Raw genomic sequence first — 21,196 nt, 5'->3', positions numbered from 1 at the left:
TAGTTCACGACCACCTGTAACTCCAGTCCCAGGGGCTCCAACACCCTCTCCTGGTCTCTGCGGGCACTGCACACATGTAGTGCACAAACATACATGTAGGCAACGTACAGGTAAGTAATTTCCTTTTAAAGAAAGACAAATATCACATATTCTCTCTTGTTGATGAGTTCTTGGTTTTTACAGACATACATGAAAATACCATGGGGTAAAACATAAAAGTTCAAAGGGAAGCTGATCATGAACAAAGGCTTATGGGGGGGGCTTGAGGGGGGTGTGGTAAGACACCAAGGACATTATATATACTTCCATGGGAATGATGGGTGTAGACGAGTATAATTAAATTAAAACTTTAAGACAACAGAAACATAAGGGGCTAGAAACAGAGCTCAGTGCTTAAGAGCAGGTACTGTTCTAGCAAAAGACCCAAGTTTAGTTCCCAGTGCAACCTCCAGGGGGAGCGGATGCCTCTTCTGGCCTCTGTGGCACTGCACACACACACACACACACACACACACACACACACACACACACACAGACAGACAGACAGAGAGACAGAGACATAGAGACAGAGACAGAGACAGAGACAGAGAGAGAAATTTTTACTTTAAAGAGGTAGAAAATCACTCACACTGATCCAGTCATTTGTTGTAGGACCAAAAACATCTTCAGGTACTCCATAAATAGTTAATACACGTTGATGGAACACCTTGCATATGTTCAACAGAAGATGTTGGGATGGAAATCACAGCTGGGGTCTGGACAAACCACCCAGGTCAACAGGGTCTAGCATGGAGGAGGTTTATTGGAATGGCAGAGACGAGGGGGTGGGGTTAAGAGAGGGAGAAGAGAGAGGAAAAGAGGAAGGGGGCAGAAAATGTCTGCCTTCTATTTGAAATGTGACTGCTCCCAGGTGAAGGTGGGAGCTGAACCAAAGGTATGCTGGGAATGTATGGCCATTGCCGTGGCAACGGATGCACAGGTGCCAGGTGACATCACTGCTGGAGGTGAAAGCAGCTCCTGATACCAAGAGAGGATGATAATGACCCTGGTTTGATTGTGTCACACTGTATACGTAAATCCTTATCACTTGGAATCCCTTAAGTATGTACATTAAGGAGCTGGAGAGATGGCTCGGTGGTTAAGAGCATGGGGTACTCTTCCACATGGTGGTCACAATCTCCAGTAACTCCAGTCCCAGAGAACCCAACAACCTTTTCTGGTTTCTATGGGCACCAGGCACAGATGTGGTACACAGACATACATGTACACAAAACACACGTACACATAAAAATAAACTAAAAGTATGTTCAGCAAGCATCATAACAACTTCAGTTTTCTAGGTGCAACCATAAGAATGGACCCATCTCATGGTTTGATGGTTTATGGTTTGATGCAGTAACCACTGAGCCATCTCCAGAACCCAGATCATATCCTGCCCTCCCTGACCCTGCAGTCAGGTCTTGGCCCCAGCCTCAAGTAAATCCCAACCTGCCTCCTTCCTCACCTGTCAGGGTCTCCGAACAGATGGCATCAGGCTGTCCTTTTTGTATGGTTTCTGTCATGACTTGGAGGTCCACTGCGTGTTGGAGTGAACCAGTGGCCCACTGCCTCGTACTGCCGGGAGGCTCACTGTGGAGTGTCATATCTTCTGTCAACCATGTTGGTCACAGTTGCTTTTCATTATCTGAAGGATGGTGCTGGAGCCATGGTGCTCATAAATCAGTGGTTTTCAACCCTCCTAACGCTGCGACCCTTTAATACAGTCCCTCATGCTGTGGTGACCCCCAGCCATAACATTATTTCCGTTACTACTTCGTAACTGCCATTTTGATACTGCTATGAACTGTAATGTAAATGTTGTTTTCCAAAGGTCTTAGGAGTTGCCTGTGAAGAGGTCATTCGATCCTTTAATAGGTCATGACCTACATCTTGAGAACCGCTGGTGTAAATGTTTTTGTTCTCTTGGAATACTGAAGTGTAAGTTTTCTGGGTTAGAAGGCAGCTTGATTTCTTTTTATCTGATGTGTGTGAGTGTTTACCTGCACATATGTGAGTGTGCCGCATGGATGTCTGATGTCCACCAAGGCCAGAATCAGATCCCCTGGAACTAGAGTTACAGATGGCTGTGAACGCAGTGTAGGTGCTGGGAACTGAATCCGGGTCATCTGGAAGAGCAGCCAGTGTCCCTAATCACTGAGCCACCTCTTCCCTACTGCTTGGCTTGACTTAAGGAATCCCAGAGATGTTTTCTGCAATTCCTGCCCTGGAAAACTTGCTACTGACTCAGGCCTCCTGTGTCTTCCCCAATTCCTGCATGGCCAGGGAACTCTTACCTTCTACCTTACTATGGTTCTGCGATGAAGCATCCCCCAAAAGTCTCAACCGCGAAGGGATCACAAGAGGGTTAGCTTTATTCGTGGGCTACAGGGAGGAAGCAGGCCTCTCTCAGTTACTTTTCTTTCTTTTTTTTTAAGATTTATTTATTTACTTTATGCATTTAAGTAACTGTAGCTGTCTTCAGACACACCAGAAGAGGGCATCAGATCTCATTACAGATGGTTGTGAGCCACCATGAGGTTGCTGGGAATTGAACTCAGGTCCTCTGGAAGAGCAGTCAGCGCTCTTAACCGCTGAGCCATCTCTCCAGCCCTCAGTTACTTTTCTACTTCTCTGAGAAACTTCATGGCCACAAGCAATGAGAGCAGGGAAAGGGTTTATTCAGCTTACAGCTCACATTCCATCACTGAGCAAAACCAGGGCAGGACCTCAAGACAGAATCTGGAGGCACAAACTGAAGCAGAGGGATGCTGCTTACTGGCTTGCTCCTGGTGGCTTGCTCAGTCTGCTTGCTTAGAGCACCCAGGACCACCTGCTCACAGTGGGCGGAGCTCTCCCGCATCAATCTTTAGTCAAGAAAAACGAGCCACGGGCTTACACGCAGGTTAATCTTATGGAGGCATTTTCTCCATTAAGTCTCCTTCCTCTCAGATGATTCTAGCTTGTGTCAAGTTAACAAAAAACAAAAACAAAAACAAAAACTAGCTAGCACAAGGTCCTGTGGGGGTGGAGGTGGGAAGTGGGGGTGGAGGGTGGGGTGTCTCTGTAGGGTTATTTTGTCCTTGTTCCTTTTCTGTGTCTCTCTGCTTCCTGATTGTCATAAGGTAAACTTCCTCTGGTCCCAAAGCAATAGAGCCAGGCCACTATTGCCAGGACCTCAGAAACTGGGAGCCAAAAATAAACCCTTGATCAGCTGTTTTCCATGTATTTTATCACAGTGGAAAAAAAATCCCTTTAACACACACCTCTTCTGGACAAAGCTCAGTTCACTGGTTTTTCCCGGATTTGGATGTCAGCACCCCGTCCTGATTAAAGGGCATCTCCATACTTGCCCACACTTGAATGAAGGAGTCAGGTCATTGCCTTAAAGCAGCTATAGCATTTAAATGCATGGACACCACGAGCAGGTACTGGAGATGGTGACTCCTAGTCTGAGCCTTAATCATTTTTATGTAGCGGGACAGTGTGTCTATTGTGCAGAGGGCGCCGTGTGCGATGCTGCCACCTGCTGGTCAGAGCAGACAGTACACCAGAGACTCCCTTGTGGAGGGCTACTAATCGAGAATGGTGTGTGTGTTGGGAGGAGGTCCGGGCCGTGGGAGTGGGGGCTCTCTATGAGGGCACAGGCCATGCTAGGCCTCTCTGAGCAGGTAGCCCAGCCAAGGCCCCAGACTAGTGGGAGAGTGAGTCACGTGGGTGTCTCAGGGAGAGTATCCCATCCCAGCCAGAGCTTAAATCGGGGCAAAGAAAGACATTCAAAGCAAATTATCCTAGCAGCACGGGTCACAGCCTCTGGAAAACCAGGGTATGACAGCTACTTAGCCTGAGAGATGTGACCGAGGCTTTGCCCATGTCGCACACACGGCCTTCAAAAATAATGTCTGTCTCCGAACTGGAGAGGTCCATCCCTCGGCAGTAAGAGCTCTGGCTGCTCTCCCATAGCACCCAGGTTCGATTCCCAGCGCCCACATAAAAGCTGTCAGTAACTCCGATTCCACGGGATGTGAGGCTCTTCTGACCTCAAGTACTGCATGCATATGCGACACAGTCATACATGCAGGTAAAACACAAATACGTACAGAATAAAGTTAAAAAAAAAAAGTTACGTCCTAAAAGATGGCCAACGGGACACCAATGTGGGGCTCGGATGACTTTCCAGTGGGAAAGCATGGTGCCGATGTAGGTAGCGTGGGCGGGACCACGAGACCTGACGTCATAGCCAGAGGCTCCTGCCTGGTTTAACATCTGCCTTCATCTTGACCTCTCAGCAATTCTGGGACTCAGCTTTTGGCTTTGTTTGTAGGGTGATGTTGAATAGAGAAGTCAGTGCAGTCGACTGTGAGTGGTTACTGCGGAACTGCACCTCAGGGCACAGACGGCACAGCTGGGTAGGAGGACAGAGCGATGAGGAGGCCCGGGACACTAGGGAATGTGTCCTTGGTGCTGGGCCTCTGCCTCGGGGAGGCTCCGCTGGACTATCCCACAGGCTCCACGGCTGGTGGCTAGGAAGGTGCTGGGTCTCCGTGATTGTAAAGCCGGCATCGCTAAACCAGCCGCTTCTAAAGCCAGTCAACTGCACAGGGGCAGGAAGAGAAGAGAGAACCGAAGCTGATGAAGGAAGCCAAGAAGCCGAGTAGGACGTGAAAGTTAGGCAGGACAGGAAATGATGTAGGGTGGGAAGTAAAGCGGAAGTAAAGTGGAACAGGAACAGGAAGCAAAGTGGGGCAGGAAGTAAGGGAAGACCAGGAAGCAAAGTGGGGCAGGAAGTAAAGGAAGACCAGGAAGCAAAGTGGGGAAGCAAAGTGGGAAGGAAGTAAGGAAAGACCAGGAAGCAAAGTGGGGCAGGAAGTAAGGAAAGACCAGGAAGCAAAATGGGGCAGGAAGTAAGGAAAGACCAGGAAGCAAAATGGGGCAGGAAATATGGGAAGACCAGGAAGCAAAGTGGGACAGGAAGTAAGGAAAGACCAGGAAGCAAGGCAGGCTAGGAAGAAAGACCAGGAAGCAATGTAGGGCAGGAAGCAGAGACTAAGTGTCCGGCAGCCTTTGTCCTGTTCACAGCTGTCACTGACACACTCAGTAAGCTCACAAGGGGTCCTCTCTGCTCTTTTTCAGCCATGGCACAGCCTGACATGGGAGTCAGGACAATGTCTTTTAACCTTGAGTGAACCAGTGGTCAGTCAGAAATGGCTCCCAGGCCCTGGGACTCACCTTCCGCCACACCTTCAAGGTGTCTCCTTACCTCTGCTGCCCAACACTCGTATGGCCTTCTCCTCCTGTGACTGAGCCCGTCGGGCGTGTCCCCACCCGCCTTCCCACATGCTGCCTGTGGCACCCTGCCGCACCACACTCCTTCACCCATTTCCTTTCTTCTCTGAACACACAACACCTCTGAGCTGTAGGCTCCTGGCCCTCCTCCTCTGGACCCCACAATACCCTCACTTGAGTGATTTCTGCTGCTCCAAGCATAGTGGGCCTGCCAGGCTCACAGCTGCTGCTATGCAGGCATTTATGGAGCAAGAGCTGCTTGCTTGATGAAAGGGGGAAGGAGGATGTGTGCTTCTATGTAGAAGAGTAGAGCGTCGTTGCAGGTGTCTTTCGATGAAGTGCACTGAAGCCATCAGGGCCTTGGTGAGGAGGCCAAGTCTGTCACACCTGTCCAGGTGGAAGGAGACAGATAACTCTGGCCTATGAAACGGAGGGATGAGCTGGCACTGTTCCCTTCTTTCTATGTCTGACCTGAGGGAAGCCATGCCCCTGCAGAGGATCTGGGGCCAAGTGAAAGAGCTCCAGGTGGGCACTCCGTGAGCCTGGTGGGAGTGTTTTGATAAAATAGAAAGGTGAGACGGGGGCTGGAGAGATGGCTCAGCGGTTAAGAGCACTGACTGCTCTCCCAGAGGTCCTGAGTTCAATTCCCAGCAACCACAGGGTGGCTCACAACCATCTGTAATGGGATCTGATGCTCTCTTCTGGTGTGTCCGAAGACAGCTACAGTGTACTCATATATAAATAAAATAAATAAATCTTAAAAAAAAGAAAGAAAAGAAAGGTGAGGTGGGGTAAGGTCACTGTGACTTAACTCCAGTTGCTGGAACCCTGAGAACACACAAGAACCTATGCTTCACTGTGCCTGGATCTGGGTCCCTAGACTCATGTGGTTCTCCTCTGGTGACCGGGCTGAGGAGACTCCTGGCCCCTCTCCCATGTCAGTCACACTCCCTCCAGTCAGGGTGAATCCTAAAGTAAATAAATGTCTTTTGATCTCCGGTAGAGGGGGCACAGAGTGATCCAAGAGAGGATTCTATCCAAGTCTCCTTTGGTGAACTAGTGAATTTACCGTGCTCGCTCACAAGAGTGCATACAGTCTTGGGCAGTCTGTTGCATGAAAACTCAGGATAAGCTGCACCATGGAGCAAGCAGTCCCTGGGCAACATACAGGCAGTTACACTACCACAGAGCTCCAAACCCAGTCAACCTGTGCCCAGCCCTCAGGCTAACAGGCCTCATGGGCAGAGGTCTCCAGTGATTGTGTCAGCTGGTCTGCTCCGGATGATGACTGACATCTGCCTGGAAGACACGCCTACACGGAAGGTGCGCTTAGACTAACTCTGGTGTGTGGTTGTTTCCAATCTGGAGTGTGTAGGCACGCTCACGTCTCCTCAGAGAGTATCACACAATGGGTTCTTGTGCAACGGTGACCTCCCCAATGCCCTGCTGTAAGGATGAGGCAGAAACTGTTCCTTGTTTGCTTCTCTGAGAACTTTTTAATGTAAACACAAAGTATTTGAAGAAAGGCTTGGAAAAAGTAACAAGGGACTCTGTAAATGTATTTTTAAATAGGCTATGAAGTCGGCATAGAGACATATCTGAGGTGCTAACTCACTCACCCACACACTCCTGCTTCACTGGAAAACCAGATGCAGCCGCCTGCCTGGCCGAGGGGCCTCCTGAGCACTGGGTGAGCACAGGCCAAGGGCTCAGGTTGGACTTGAAGGAAACCTGGCCGTGGGTGGTGGAAGCCTGGGTGGTATGTGGTATGCGTGTCCTCTGCAGCTAAATCCGACGGCACTGAAGCAGAGAGGGTGGGAGCTGCACAAGCACACTTCATCTTCAGAGCTTCCAGACAGGAAGGGTGAGCTTCCAGACAGGAAGGGTGAGCTTCCAGACAGGAAGGGTGAGCTATCAGCCAGAAGCGTCTGCACTGCAGGCTAGCTCTGGACCAGGACACATAGCCCAGCCTGCTAGCAGTAGCTCTCGGCACACGGGGTGTCAGGCTGGGAGGTGGAAGGCGGTGACGGTGTGGCACACTCACCACTGAAAGGATCATGGTTCCTAGATAGTTCGGTAGCACTTGGTGTTCCAGATCCCGCCGAATGAGGCTGGGGCAGACTGAGCCCTCACACACACTAGCATGGTGCCCTTCACACACCAGCTCTCACAGATATGCAGTCACTGGGCCACCTATTCACAAGGGTGAAGCAGCACACAGCTTTACACCTCGCTTCCTAGGAACTCTGGGCACTAGTGGGCGCTGGGCTGAGGATCTGGTCCTTCGGATGCTGTCCGGGATGCTTCGGCTTTGTGCCCGGGACGGTTCCCTAGAGTTTAGTGAGCACCAAGTCTTGCCTCCATCTTTGTCGCCTTGCTTTGAGACTCCATTACCATGAGTGAACAAGGAAGAGCAACACGAGTGCAGCATGTGGCCGCTTGTCACCTCCGCGAGCTAACGACATTCAAGGCTCTTCAGACCCTTACACTTCCTAGTCAGGGTCACCAGAAGGCACTGAAGAAGGGCCCTGAGGGGCTGCGAGGCCATGTTTTCAGGGACAACAGCAACCTCGACATGGCTGCCTAGGGCTGGCCCATTGTCCTTCACAAGGCAGTGTCTAGCTTAGAAAAGGGAGTTTAGATGTTAATATATTAAGGAACTTAACTTACAGATACTTAAAATTACAGATGCCTTACAAAAACACAGTTCTGTGATGATTCTGAAAACAAGACATGAACAGAGATCAGGCCTGGCACAAAGTCTCTTCGTCAGCACTGTCAGCCGAGAGCACAGAGCACACCCTAATTAAACACAACGTACATTTTAACACTGGTGTCGTCTTTAAAAGTTAAGACTTTCTCGATCATTCCTATTTCAAAGCCGCAGAGGCAAGGCCACCATTGTGAAATCTCGGTGGTGTCCTTCAGAGAGACCCAGGCCCTCTGGGCTGGCATGTCGCATCCACGGGGCTCACGGTGTTTCATGGTATGAGACCTCTGTGGCGCTTTATTCTCCATCACCAATAAAAACCTCAGCGCTCTGCGCTAGCCCTGGGGTCTGAGGTTCACGCCGGCCATGCTGCAGGTGTGGTCAGAGTCTCTGAGGACAAAGAGCTCTTGGGGTGCGGTTGCTATGACAATGCTGTTGCTAGAATAATTCCAAGGATCACAAGCAAAGTGACTACACAGATGAGGACGAACATCACCTTCTGCAAGAGAAGAGACAGGAGTCTGCAGTGCAGAGAGAAAGCAAGCACCGTTCCCATGATGCCCCGCTGTAACTCGGCAGGCTGCGACATTTGTTCATCATTAGGAAAACATGCTCCAGGTGAGACGGGGAAACAGAAAACCACATCGGTAGACAGGGCCCAGCTGTCTGGTCTAGTTTCATGGAGGAAGGAAGGAATGCATATGTATACAGCATTTGTGCATGCATGCATGTGTGTACATGTGTACGTGTGTGTGTATGTGTGTGTGTGTGTATGTGTGTGTGTGCATGCCTGTGTGTGTGCATGCCTGTGTGTGCCTGTGTATGTTATATGGCCAGCTGACCCAAGGCAGAGGCTCAGACCCGCTCTCCCGGGTCCTAGCAAGAAGAGCCCATGGGCACCCACAAAAAGCAAGTGCTTCCCTGGTCGTGCTGAGCACCACCATCGGACCTTTGGGACCATTTTCACAGCACAACTGACCTTGTGGTGCTACAGAAAAACAAAACAAAATGCAAAAGTGCATGGTTTTACAAAGTAATAAAAAATGTGGGGTTGGGGATTTAGCTCAGTGGTAGAGCGCTTGCCTAGCAAGCGCAAGGCCCTGGGTTTGGTCCTCAGCTCCGGGGGAAAAAAAAAAAAAAAGAAAGAAAGAAAGAAAGGAAGGAAGGAAGGAAGGAAGGAAGGAAGGAAGGAAGGAAGGAAGGAAGGAAGAAAGAAAAAAATGTGGAAAAACATCATTTTGTAGCAGAAAAAAAAAATCAATCCGTCATCTTTTTCAGCAGACTAAGAGGACAGCATCAGGAAAGACATATAAAGCTCCCGGGCAACAGGCAAGGGGCTGCAAGTCCTTCTTGTCCCAGGAGGAGAGCTCTCTGTGCAGCCACATGGCCTGCACTGACCACAGGAACGGTGCTGCTACCAACCACAGCCATACCCGGCAGGTGCTCGAATCAAGAGAGGAGCCTCATGGGTGGAAAGGCAGTTAAGGGCTGCAGCTTGGGGGAGTCTCCTCTCTGCCATAGTGAAAAACTATTGTTAAGACGCAGCATTGACTGTCACATGTTCACAAGGATGACCCAGTGCAGCAGGGGATCTCTAGGACCACGGCCAACAAAAGGCGCCCTTCCAGACTGACCGCATGACACTCAGGGTCCTGCAGGAACCAGCAGGGGGCTAATGAAATATCAGGGTTTGCTTTCCGATGAATGGATGCCTCCAGGCAGGGTCCTGAGAGGGGTTTGGTCTGTTGCTGTCGTACCTGAACTGAGCAGTTAAGAGTATTGCACAGTCCTTTGCAGTTGCTGCCTGCCATTACCCTGAAAGTTACAATGTAATGCAAACTGCAACATTGCAATGTAAGCAGAACTGTAACATCGGCCACCTTGTGCTGAGCTGAGTGGCCCATCAGTAAGCAGAGGCCACTAACGCCCGAAGCACCGTGCTCAATGGACAAGCCCCCGTGAATTTTAAGCATATTAACACTGGGCAAACAACACTACTGGCTGATTGAGAAGGTTAATAAGTAAATTAGTTGATTAGTCACTTACTGCCACCCTGAGGGAGAGGCAAGCACCCAGCGCCATCTACGCAATCATTTGCCAAACGACAAGCCAATGATTAGAGCCAGGACAGCAATGACAGCCACCACCACAGCAGCAATTATCCACTTTTTCTGTCAAAGAAAAGCAGACTGATTACACCATGCTGATTGCACACTGCCATGGTCAAGAGCATCCTTCACTGGAGCGAAGCGACTGCCAGAACTCGTGTTGAACTCTAAGTTACAGGCTCTTTCCTGAGGCCTAGAGCAGTCTTTACTTCCCAGAGTGTCTTGATCTATGAGGTCAGGCCTCTCAGAGTCAGCCTGCTACGTAACCCGGTAACACTAGCTTTCACCTGGGCACCTAACAGACTCAAACCAGTTTTTGCTGGACTGGAACGCAGTATCCTTTCCTAGGAGACCCGGAAGTCAGAGCTCTGACTGGGAAACCTGGCCTGCTCACGCCTCCCGCCTGCACCAGGCAGGGATGCCCTTTGCAGACCCTCAGCTCTCCCGGAAGAACTTGCGTGCCCATGTGTCTGAATCTGAAGATTTGGACAAAAGGTATTACAACTCATGGCTAAGCAGACGTCATCGTCGGCACCTCTGCAAGCAACAGCGTGGAACTCAAACCCGGACCCCAGAGATGTTACAGGAGACACTCAAGTTAGCAGAGTACATCCGGAATTCTGCACCAGTAACATCCACTGCTCCAGAAGTGCCTTGGGACAGTCTGGGTACAAGACAGAAGCCTGGGCACGGGATCGGCTACCTTTGAGACTGCCTCCCAGGGCTGCCACTCAAGATACCAGGCCCGCCCACTGCCTCAGCCAGCCTGTTACCCAAGGGAGCAAACAGCTGTAACAGACAGCACACCACCAGTGCTTTTCAGGGAAAACCCAAATCCCATTAGCTTGTTCTTCCTTGCACATGATGTCAGAGGGCACAGCTCAGAAAAGGCAAGCTCGTCCTGAGCTGAAGTTCTTAAGGGTTTTAATTATTTATAACAGCAAATGGCTAATATACAAATAAGCCAATCGACCTGCGAAATCTTAGTGAAAAGAATTATTTTTGACTTTAAAAATAAAACATGTATTTAAGGCATTTTGCTTCTTCTACAGCTAGAGGCCAAGAGAGTTGAAACCACCCCAGGGCTCTGTCCTCAGTAGAGCGACTCACCCGTCTGGCCTTGCTCTGGTATTTGATGGCTTTCTTAGTCTCTTCCTTGGCGTGCTCCACGTAATCTACGGAGTTCACCACGTTTCTCTCGATGTTGTTGACCATTTCACCCTGAAAACAAGTTTCACACTCAGCAAACTTCAAATGGCTCCGCCATGTCTCCTGAGATAGCTCTCATGTAAGGCCAGCATGAGGGGGACGGAGACGGGATCCCCGCGGTTACGCAGCAGGGCGAGGCTGGTGCACGCGGGCCAGCAAAAGCAATCCAATTCCATTCCTGTCTTAGAAGCAGCAGAAAAGGGGGTGGCAGCAATGGAGACTGTCCACAAATGAGATGTGTCCTGATGGGTGAGCTCTTCTCAGACATGAGGTGAAGGGAGGGCCGCAAGCTCGGGGCAGTAAACATTCCGCATACTAGGGATGATGTCTTTTCTGACACTCAGAAAATCACTGATGTTTATCTTGATGTTATCAACAAACTGTAACTGCATCCCCCCCGTGATGATGAACTGATGGTCAAAGATGAAAATGGAGGAGACGCCATGGCGTGCTGGGGAGGGGCACGTTACCTGGGTCCCGTCCGGGAGGAGACAGAGTCTGTGGCAGCCAATAGCAAAGCATTGGAGAAGGATGGACAGGTGACTTATCATTCACAAACAAACACACTAGCAAGTCCTGCCTCGGGACCATCACTGTAACACGGCGACAGGCTTCTAATAGGGAAGCGACAGGCTTCTAATAGGGAAGGGAGGCCACAGGCAGCGGCTTGTGTAGTGATGCTTCATGTTATACTCGGGTGTGCGGTGTGATAAGCCTGGGCTAGTGCAAAGCTTCGTGTTTCCAAAATCAATCCATCATTCTTATGGCTTCCCCACTGAACCTTCCTGCAAACTCACCAGACACCCCCACTCCTCAGTTCTTAGACCACATGGCAAATGGTCCGTCCCATCTCAAAGAGAACCACACACATCCACCGTTGGTATCTGTGCCCGTTCCCGCCCATTGGTACCCAATTCCAACCCATCAGAGCCTATCTTTGCCTCCACATAACTATTAGGTGTCTTCCACGGGTGTATGGTACTTGACGTTTTCACATTTGTATGATAAGGCTCACCAAAATAAACACCATTCTTCACAAGGCTGGCAGAGCACGTGGGATGGGCACTCTAAGCCCTTTCTGTACCCGGGTAGCCACAGAACGTCACAGGCTATAAGCAAAGCACCCTGACAGCTGACTCACGAAGGGGGCGAGGAACCTGGAGGCCACCTGTGCTCTAGCCTGCCCCAGACCTTCCTGAGGGATCTGAAAACCCTGAGGAGATGAGACCAGTCTCTGCAGGTTCCCACTGCTCCTACCTCAGTACAAACACATCACACGTGCACACACACACACAACACTTGCATGCACTCCTTGGTCCTCCCTGACTGAGCTGCAGGGCAGGCAAGGCCACCACAGAATGTGTGGGCTCTGGTCGCTCTCCTCATTTTACCCACGAGGTTAGCCTTTATAAAGCCATGGCCCATCCTTGCTTAGTTACTCCTGTGGGAAAGAGCCCCAAGAGAGGACCCCAAGGATCCTGATGTCTTCAGGGTGCGTGGCTTGGCCACCTCCTTCCTCTGGGAGCACTGTTGTATGTAGCTGAGGTCACATGATGTTTGTTCGTATAATTTACACTCGTACATATACATGGCTAAGTAAGGCTTCTGTATCTCCCTTTGCCCCAAAATACACCACAGATGTTTGAAGATCGAATTATTGTCCATGAGCAAACACCTGATGGCTGCTGCCTGTGGCGTCTACCTAAGTAGGCGGCCTCGGTGAGAGTATGCCATGGCGTAACTACCCAGTGTCCTTCGAGGAAGTGTACGCTCGGCTTTTCAGTTCAGCATCAACACCACCGTCAACTCCTGAATTCTGACACTGGATACCAAGCCATGGCTTTCTTGGCCAGAGCAGGCTGCATGTAAGGCTCTCCCCAGCCGGGCTCTATGTGGAAGATGTCGCATTACCTGAGTCTCGACAAACATGGCCATATCCATGAACATCTCGTGCAGCTCTCGGATGCTGGTCTCCAGCTTCATGATGTCTTTGTGGCGTGACTCGATCTCATTGAGAGCTTGCCTAGTAATCTGTGAATCTGATATAATCTTTGGAAGATAGAAAGAAAAGTATTACTAACTCCAGCCTGGCAAGCTAAAGGCTTACAGTCTAGGCAAACGTGTGCTGCGCGTTCACGCCAGGGCACTCACGTCCGAGATGAAGATGGACGGCTTCCCGCTCTCCAGCATCTCCTCCAGCTCCTCATCGGTGGTGGTCCTCCCAGCTGAGAGACAATGGGAACTGCACTGAGGACACAGCCTGGTGCAGCAGCCACAGCTGCTCGACTGTGGGCGTGTGGGAGAGTGAAGGGAAGTGGCCCCCACAGGCTCCCAGGGAGTGGCACTATTGGGAGGTGTGGCCTTGTTGGAGGAAGTGTGTCACTGGGGGATAGGATTTGAGGCCTCAGATGATCAAGCCAGGTCCAGTGTCTCTCTTCCTGCTGCCTATGGATCCAGATGTAGAACTCTCTGCTACCTCCGCATCACCATGTCTGCCTGTGCGCTGCCCTGCTTCTCACCATGACAGTAATGGATTAAACCTCTGAACTGTAAGCCACTCCCTATTAAATGTTTTCCTTTCTGAGAACTGCAACGGTCACGGTATCTCTTCACATCACTAAAACCCTAGCTAAGACAAGGCCTCACTAAGCCTTAACTGAGCCATTAGCATTGTCAACCACAGGGTTCCCTGCCTTTCTAAGATACTTTCCTAGGCAGGTTAATGTGGCAGAAATGTGACCGAGTGTGTCGCAAACCCACCCTGGTGTTACAGAGAAGCAGCCATGCTCTCCCGCAGGTTCCACGGGGCTTCTGGCCAGAGGGAGTTAAGCTGAAGGTGGCATATGACGACTGGATGAGTGAGCACATGGGAGATCATTTCCCGCCAGGTAGGAGGGGCAGCAGGACATGTAAATGCCTGAAGAAGTCAGGGCTGCAAGCTTTCCAGATGGGATTGAAATAATAGCGGCAGCGACCACAAGCCACTACAGCCCCGCACTCAGAACTCTGAAGCTTACAACACATAACGACACATCTGGCTGACTCTAGGCGCAGGCTTCAGCAAAGGGCTTCGGGTTTATGGTGCAGTTAGAGGTGGGAGCAACGCCTGATGGGAAAGCCAAGTTTCAAGCCTCCACACGCCTCCCTACTACTGATCTCTAGCTGGCGCTGATGCGGCCTTGCTTCGCCTCCCCTCAAACAGGATCTGGCGCTTCATTGTATTCTGTCATGACGTCCACAAACTTCCGTGACAGCACCGAGTGCTAGAACACGGAGAACACGGTGTTACCATGCGTCGGCCACTCCAGCCTTTGAAGGAGGTAAAACTTATGACTAAGAACCTGCAACCATTACTCCACTCCAGAAGAAAGTAAGAGCAAGGGCAGCAACGGGAGATGTGTGACCCGGGCCACCGGGATGGTGGCACATGCCTTTAATTCCAGTACATGGAAGGCAGAGGCAAGTGGATCTTGGTGAGTTCAAGGTCAACCTGGTATATATAACAAGCTCCAGGCCAGCCAGGGATTCCCAGTGAGAGTCTGTTTTTACAAGACCAAACACCACCACCACCAACAACAACAACAAATAAGTTGGGGTCTAGGGCAGTCAGCTGACTCTGGAGGGTGGGCATTATCAGAAGGTGAATCAGCCGGGAGGCACACAGACTGCCCCGAGCTGGCAGGCTCGGGCAAGCAGGGTTGAGCTTCCTAGTTTCAACCATAAACCCTGAAAAGTTAAGACCAGTGGTTTTCAAGCTGTGGGTCACAACCGCTTTGGGGTCAAATATTGGAGATCCTGCCTATCAGATATTGATATTATAATTCATAACTAGCAAACTTACAGTTATGAAGCAGCAATGACAATAATGTTATGGTTGGGAGCCACCATGACATGAGGAACTGTATTAAAGGGTCACAGCATTAGGGAGGTTAAAAACCACTGATTAAAACCAAACCAATGCCATCTTGATGACCGGGCTAGTCCTCTGCTTTGTGGGTAGCCAAGTTATCTCTCCACTGTGAAGAGATACAGCCCCCAGGCAGAGACGGTGAGGGCAGATTTGATCGTCAGGATCAAACCAGACTCAGATGTGGCTCGGTGGCAGAGCTTTTGCTGAGCACGTGCAGAAAACTGGTTTCAATTTCCAGCACAATAAAAAAAAAAAAAAAAAAAAAAAAAAGGAAAGAAAGAAACAGCTTTGAATGTGGACACAGGAAAACGCTCTTCTTCCATATCGCTTTAACTGAGGCTTGAAGGCCGACCTGGGTCCTTCGTATCCGCAGATCCACTGAAGTTCGGTTCCCGTTCTCGTCCTGATCACAACTCTGCTCAATAGCTAGAGAGAAGCAGAACACGGTCACCCAGATATGACATCAGTCTCAGGGATGGCCTCAACTTTCCCCACAAAACTAAAGAATAGGTGACCTCTGGAAACTGTCCTCTAAAGACCAGCCATCGTGAGGAATGTTTACGACACTGTGCACACATGTGGGCAATGACAGACACGTGGATGGACATTCACAAACACTTACGTTTTATGTATGCATATACACCAAAATCATAAACACATGCATACAGAAAAACACGCATAGACAAACCATGAACAAACGTGCATACAGGTCTGTGACTGAACATGGGCCTTATGTGTTTGCTTTTATGCGTTTGTACGCTTGTGTTTGTGTGTCCGTGTTTGTGTAGCCACCCTGTCTCTATGTTGCTCTGGTCCATCTGCATGTGTGTGCATTTGTGTATGTACAGCGCGTGCGCAGTTGGGGTGTGCCAGGTGTTTTAATCATCCAGTCACTGTAATGAGTCTGAATCCGACGCAGAGTGGCTGTGCTCTTGGGAACAAGGTTGTTTTGAAGGTGCACACTCTCTGAAGTCTGCCTAGAGACCAGCGAGGAGTGCCAGGAGCCCACTAGGACCTGGGCGGGGTGTCTGCCACCTGAGAGTCGCTGTTCCTGAGAAGAGGGTGTGTACAGAGATGAGATTTGTTCCTTTTGATGTGTCTCTGTAGGCTAAACATGTGTCTTCCTCACAGATCAAAGAAGGCAACCTCTGTTTTAGCACCGTGCAAGAAGCCACAGCCCTCACCCAGCCCAGGGTCACGCGGAACACAGAGGTCCACGACCTCGGCTGAGCTGCGAGGGGCTGGAAAGTACATTCTAGCTAAGAGACCCGCCTGAGAGCTAGGGGAGTCACTATAGAGGCTATTCCCCCTTTCTCAAATACCTGCCCAGCGTCACTGACAGAGACACAATGAGTGATAGCACGGGATACAGATATCCAACCTACTTAGCGGTGGTCTCAATTTTCATTTTGGGAAATGTAGGAATATTAAAACTCTAAGGAAAAAGATACCAACGTCCGTCCACCCCCCACCAGCACCCAAGAAGGCAAGCTTACCCTTCAGCTTGCCCCGGATCTTGTTAGCGGTTTTCTTGATCTCTTTGTTCAGGTCCTCCAGCTCTTCTTTTATTTCTTTAAAAGGTGAAAGTGAAGTATCTGAGCTGGAGTGCTTGACACTGCATAAGCAGGCAGGCAGGCCGGCCGAGCACAGGGGCAGCCAGTCTCCTTTCCTCAGTGCCCGCCCAAGTGCGCCTCCCCAGCCACCACTGCCACCCATGCCCAGGCCAGCTCCTGGGAGACCCTGAACTGTGTCATCAGACATAGCTGGCGTGAGTCAAGAGTTGCAGGCTCACCCCAATCGGGAGATCTAAGAGCAGACTGACTCTGATGCTAATCTTCACCCGGACAGAGAGTGCACACAACCACATCGGGGAAGAAGTCTGCCACAAGTTCCTTCTGCTGTCACTGTCTTCCTGGTCCTTGTTGCTCATCAGACATACCATGCATGCTACTCTCCAGGAGACCCGGCTCTAGACCTTCAGAGCCAACTCTGGTGCCCCAGACATTCTCGGGGTGAAAGATCACCAGCTGCAGGCTAACGGACAGTGACAGCCCCACTGCCATGTCTGAACCCCTACGGCATCTATGGAGGCTCTGGGGTGCGGGGGGGACTCCAGTGTGACCGGAAACCAGAGATCCTCTGAGACTCCCCAGGAGGAAGCAGAAGATGCAGCCGGCATGCAGGCAGATCAGCTCCTTTGGGCAGTGGGGTGACCACAGGTGAGAGAGCTGCTTTAGTTACTGATGTGTGGAAGTGACCAGACACTGGGGACAGACCCACAGGCTGTGTCTCAGTTCCCAGGTTTTTTTCTGTTAAGTGGCAGCCAACATTTAAAGTTTCTCAAGAAAGGCATTCAACGTTTCTAAGAAGAGCTGGGATTTAGGAAGATTATGCAGATGTACTAAGCCACAGAGAAATGGAAATCTAGCTGATCCTCACTGTTCTGTCAGCACATAGCTCCAGACTCACTCGCCTCTCGGCCTCCATCAAAAATCCAGCTCCATCAAGCTACCACTGCTTTCCAGATCAGCCTGCTGTTAATGTCCCCAAACACATGATCCACCACCCCTCAACTGCAGGCACAGGGTAGACCTGTGGCTGAGCCACTGTCGAGGCCAGAGCCCCACCGGGCACACTCGCGTATCCTCTGGGTCCTGCCTGGCAGTGGTCATTCCCCAGATGGACAATGGGGCTACTTAGGGACCTTCAAACACTACAAAGACGCCCTGAAGCCGGGCAGTGGTGGCCCACGCCTTTAATCCCAGTGCCTGGGAGGCAGAGACAGGCAGGCCTCTGAGGTCCAGGCCAGCCTGGTCTACAGAGTGAGTTACCATAGCCAAGGCCACACAGAGAAACTTTGTCTTGAAAAACAACAAAACCAATCTTCCTGGAATGCCAAGGGAGCCTGGGTGTGGTCGCCTGCATGAGCATACTGCAGCAGCTAAGGAGAGGCTGGAGGACAGACAGACGGACTTACTTCCTTCTGGGTTTGGGGCAGAAAGGATGATGCTGTGGTTCTTCTTCACGTCTTCCACGTGCTGAGCAATCCTGGCTATGCTGCTTCGAATCTCCTCCACCTAGGACAGACACTGGGATGACCACCACCGCCACCGCTGCCCACCTCCTCCAGGGGGAGGCAGAAGCCGGCGATGTAGAAGGCGTGTGATCCCACGGAAGGGATGAGAGCGTCTCTGGGAGGGTGGGGGTGTGGGGGAAACGACACAAAGACCGGGCACCAGCAAGATGGCTGAAGGTGCTTGCCACCAAACCAGACCACCTGAGTCTGATCCCTGGGACCCATATGGTGGAAGGAGAGCGCCAACTCCTAAAAGCTGCCCTGACTTCCACTTGCACACTGTGGCATAAACACGAGCGTACATGCATACATGTGTGAAGGTACACGTACACATACATGTGCACACATACACAATTAAAATGTAATAAAAATAGAAATCCACCAGAGTCCTACTCTTGGGTCTAAAGCAACATCTGCCAGCAAAACCTACATGCCGTAAAAATCCCTACACTCAAGCTATCCCGGGTGTGGTGGTTCGAGTGAAAGTGGCCCTCACTGGCTCCCAGGGAGTGGCACTATTAGGACCTGTGGCGTTGTCGGAGGAAGTGTGTCACTGGGGGCGGGCTTTGAGGTCTCAGAAGCTCAAAACTAGGCCCCGTGTCCCTCTCTCTTCCTGCTGTCTGTGGATCCAGATGTAGAACCCTCAGCCACCTCTGTAGCACCATGCCTGCCTGCGGGCCGCCGTGCTTCCTGCCACTACAATACCGCACTGGACGTCTGAACTGTAAGCCAGACCCAATTAAATGTATTCCTTCGTGAGAGTTGCCGTGGTCATGATGTCTCTTCACAGCAATGGAAACCCTGACAAAGACCCTGAGTGATCTAGCTGATCTCTACACAACAGACTGAAAACTAATGTCAGGGGGCTGGAGAGATGGCTCAGCGGTTAAAAGCACTGATCGCTCTTCCAGAGGTTCTGAGTTCAATTCCCAGCAACTACATGGTGGCTCACAACCATCTGTAATGAGATCTGGTGCCCTTTTCTGATATGAAGACAGCTACAGTGTACTCATATAAATAAAAATTAATTTAAAAAAACTAATGTCAGGATGGGGAGGCATTATGATGAGGGGTGAGTGCTGGGCTTTCAGGAGGGAGGGCCGTGAGTCAAGAAAGCTAGTCTCCAGAGAAGTGCGGGCCCTCATCCCCCTGCAGCGTTTAGATCTTAGCTTGACCTGTTGTGTGGGTATACGATTCCCTGAAGACAGGCAACGCTGAGGCTAGAAGAGAGTATTGCACTAGTATGAATCCCCAATCTTCAGTCGAACCCGTAATCACATGTTTTTACGAAACAGTACTTCCCTTCTGGGGGTGATTTGGATGGAAATGTCCTTCGCAGGCTCCTGTATTTGAATACGTGGTACTCAGCCGTTGGTGTGATTGGGTAGGCTTTAGAGGTGTGGTCTTGATGGAGGACAAAATGTCACTGGGGCAGGCGCTTAGATTTCACAGCCTCCCGGCATTCCCAGGAGCAAGCTGTCTCTGTTTTGGACTTGCAGTTTAAGATGTGAGCCGTGCGCCTGCCATGACGTCGCAAACCTCCCTGCCACGACTTGCCTCTCTCTGGAACCGTGAGCCCCAACAACCTCTCTCCTCTGTAAGTTATCTCAGTCATGGTGATTTATCACAGCCACAGGAAAGTAATTACTGCACCTCTGGATCAGGGAAACTGCATAATGAGGCATATTCTATATAGATCGGCTTTCGAGTCTATGGAGGCAGCGTGGTCCTGTGTCCCAAGTCACCTCTGAACAACTCTGTCCCTGCACACACACACACACACACACACACACCCGGTGCAGGAATGAAGAGGCACACACACCAATGTCACTGGGACCCTCCTGAAGGGTGGTAGGGACCCAGGAAACCATGGCCCAAGGCCCAGAAACATCCTGAAAATCAGGGACATTAAATCCAACACGGAACTTTACTGTTGCCGGGCAGAGCAGTGGGTCTTCAGGCTGGGATGACGCAGGGTCATCTCCCTTAGCGCTGCTACCAGAGTACACAGACATCGCATACTCGGGCATGTAGTTACATCAACCATGGAAACACCATGACAAAAGCTGGTCCTTGGGACTGGAAGGATTGCTCAGTAGTTAGACCACTGGTTGTTTTTCCGGAGGACCTGGGCTCAGTTCCCAGCATCCATACAGTAGCACTCAGCCATTTATAACTGTAATTCTGGGTGACCCGACACCTTCTTCTGGCCTCTGTGGGCACTGAGTATGTGTGATGCAAAGACATACACACAGGCAAAACATCCATACACATATCATTTTTTAAATTTAATAAAAAACGGATTATTTGAACTTCTTGGCTGTGTCGCTATGGAGGCTGAAATCCAGGCAGAGTGCTGGTTCCAGAGCACGGGTGGCATTTCAATTTCATTTGAAAGCATCACTTTCAAAGCAACATTGATGGCCCTGTGTCAGAAAGCAAGGGGACAGCCCAGTGCCTAGAGTCACTGCTCACCCCTGCCCTCACAGATTGGCTCTCCCAGGAAAGGCAGTCATGGGCCCTAGGGCCCTGGGAGGAGGCTCCACGGGAGGAGGGTGCATGGTGGTATTGGTGCTGGTCCAGCCTGAGACCGCAAGCTGCCCACACAGGGTCTCTTCTGCCCAGGGAAGTTCTCTCCACTCGGGGACTTGCTTTATTGGTGTTTAACCAAAGCCTCCCTGGTCAGGAGCGAGCAGTCTGTCTTCTGCATCATTCTGTGTGATGGGCAGGGCCTGGAGGCCTTTTCTCCCCGTGGCTTTACATTAACAAGCCCTGTTTGTTTCCTTTCCTAAGGCCTCAGTCCACCAGAGGAACTAGGAAATAAAGGGTGTTGCAAATGCGGCTTGTGCTCTTGGGGGATC

The 21,196-nt window shown here is 50.7% G+C and overlaps 1 protein-coding gene across 1 annotated transcript in view; it reads right to left on the bottom strand.

Annotated features, from left to right (window-relative positions):
* Positions 1–8,424: 8,424 nt before the first annotated feature.
* The window catches only part of Stx2 (syntaxin 2), a 22,710-nt gene continuing 9,938 nt past the window's right edge, over positions 8,425–21,196 (bottom strand). Inside the window, 10 exon segments of the mRNA XM_032886824.1 lie at positions 8,425–8,531; positions 10,079–10,203; positions 11,251–11,361; positions 13,261–13,398; positions 13,501–13,574; positions 14,502–14,522; positions 14,525–14,612; positions 15,612–15,685; positions 16,756–16,830; positions 18,237–18,336. Coding sequence (XP_032742715.1) covers positions 10,123–10,203; positions 11,251–11,361; positions 13,261–13,398; positions 13,501–13,574; positions 14,502–14,522; positions 14,525–14,612; positions 15,612–15,685; positions 16,756–16,830; positions 18,237–18,336 — 762 coding nt within the window. The 3' untranslated portion in view covers positions 8,425–8,531; positions 10,079–10,122.

The sequence above is a fragment of the Rattus rattus genome, chromosome 16 (assembly GCF_011064425.1).
Source record: "Rattus rattus isolate New Zealand chromosome 16, Rrattus_CSIRO_v1, whole genome shotgun sequence".
NCBI lineage: Eukaryota > Metazoa > Chordata > Mammalia > Rodentia > Muridae > Rattus > Rattus rattus.
The sequence above is the reverse complement of the archived record's forward strand: the minus strand, read 5'-3'. Positions and strand labels throughout refer to the sequence as shown.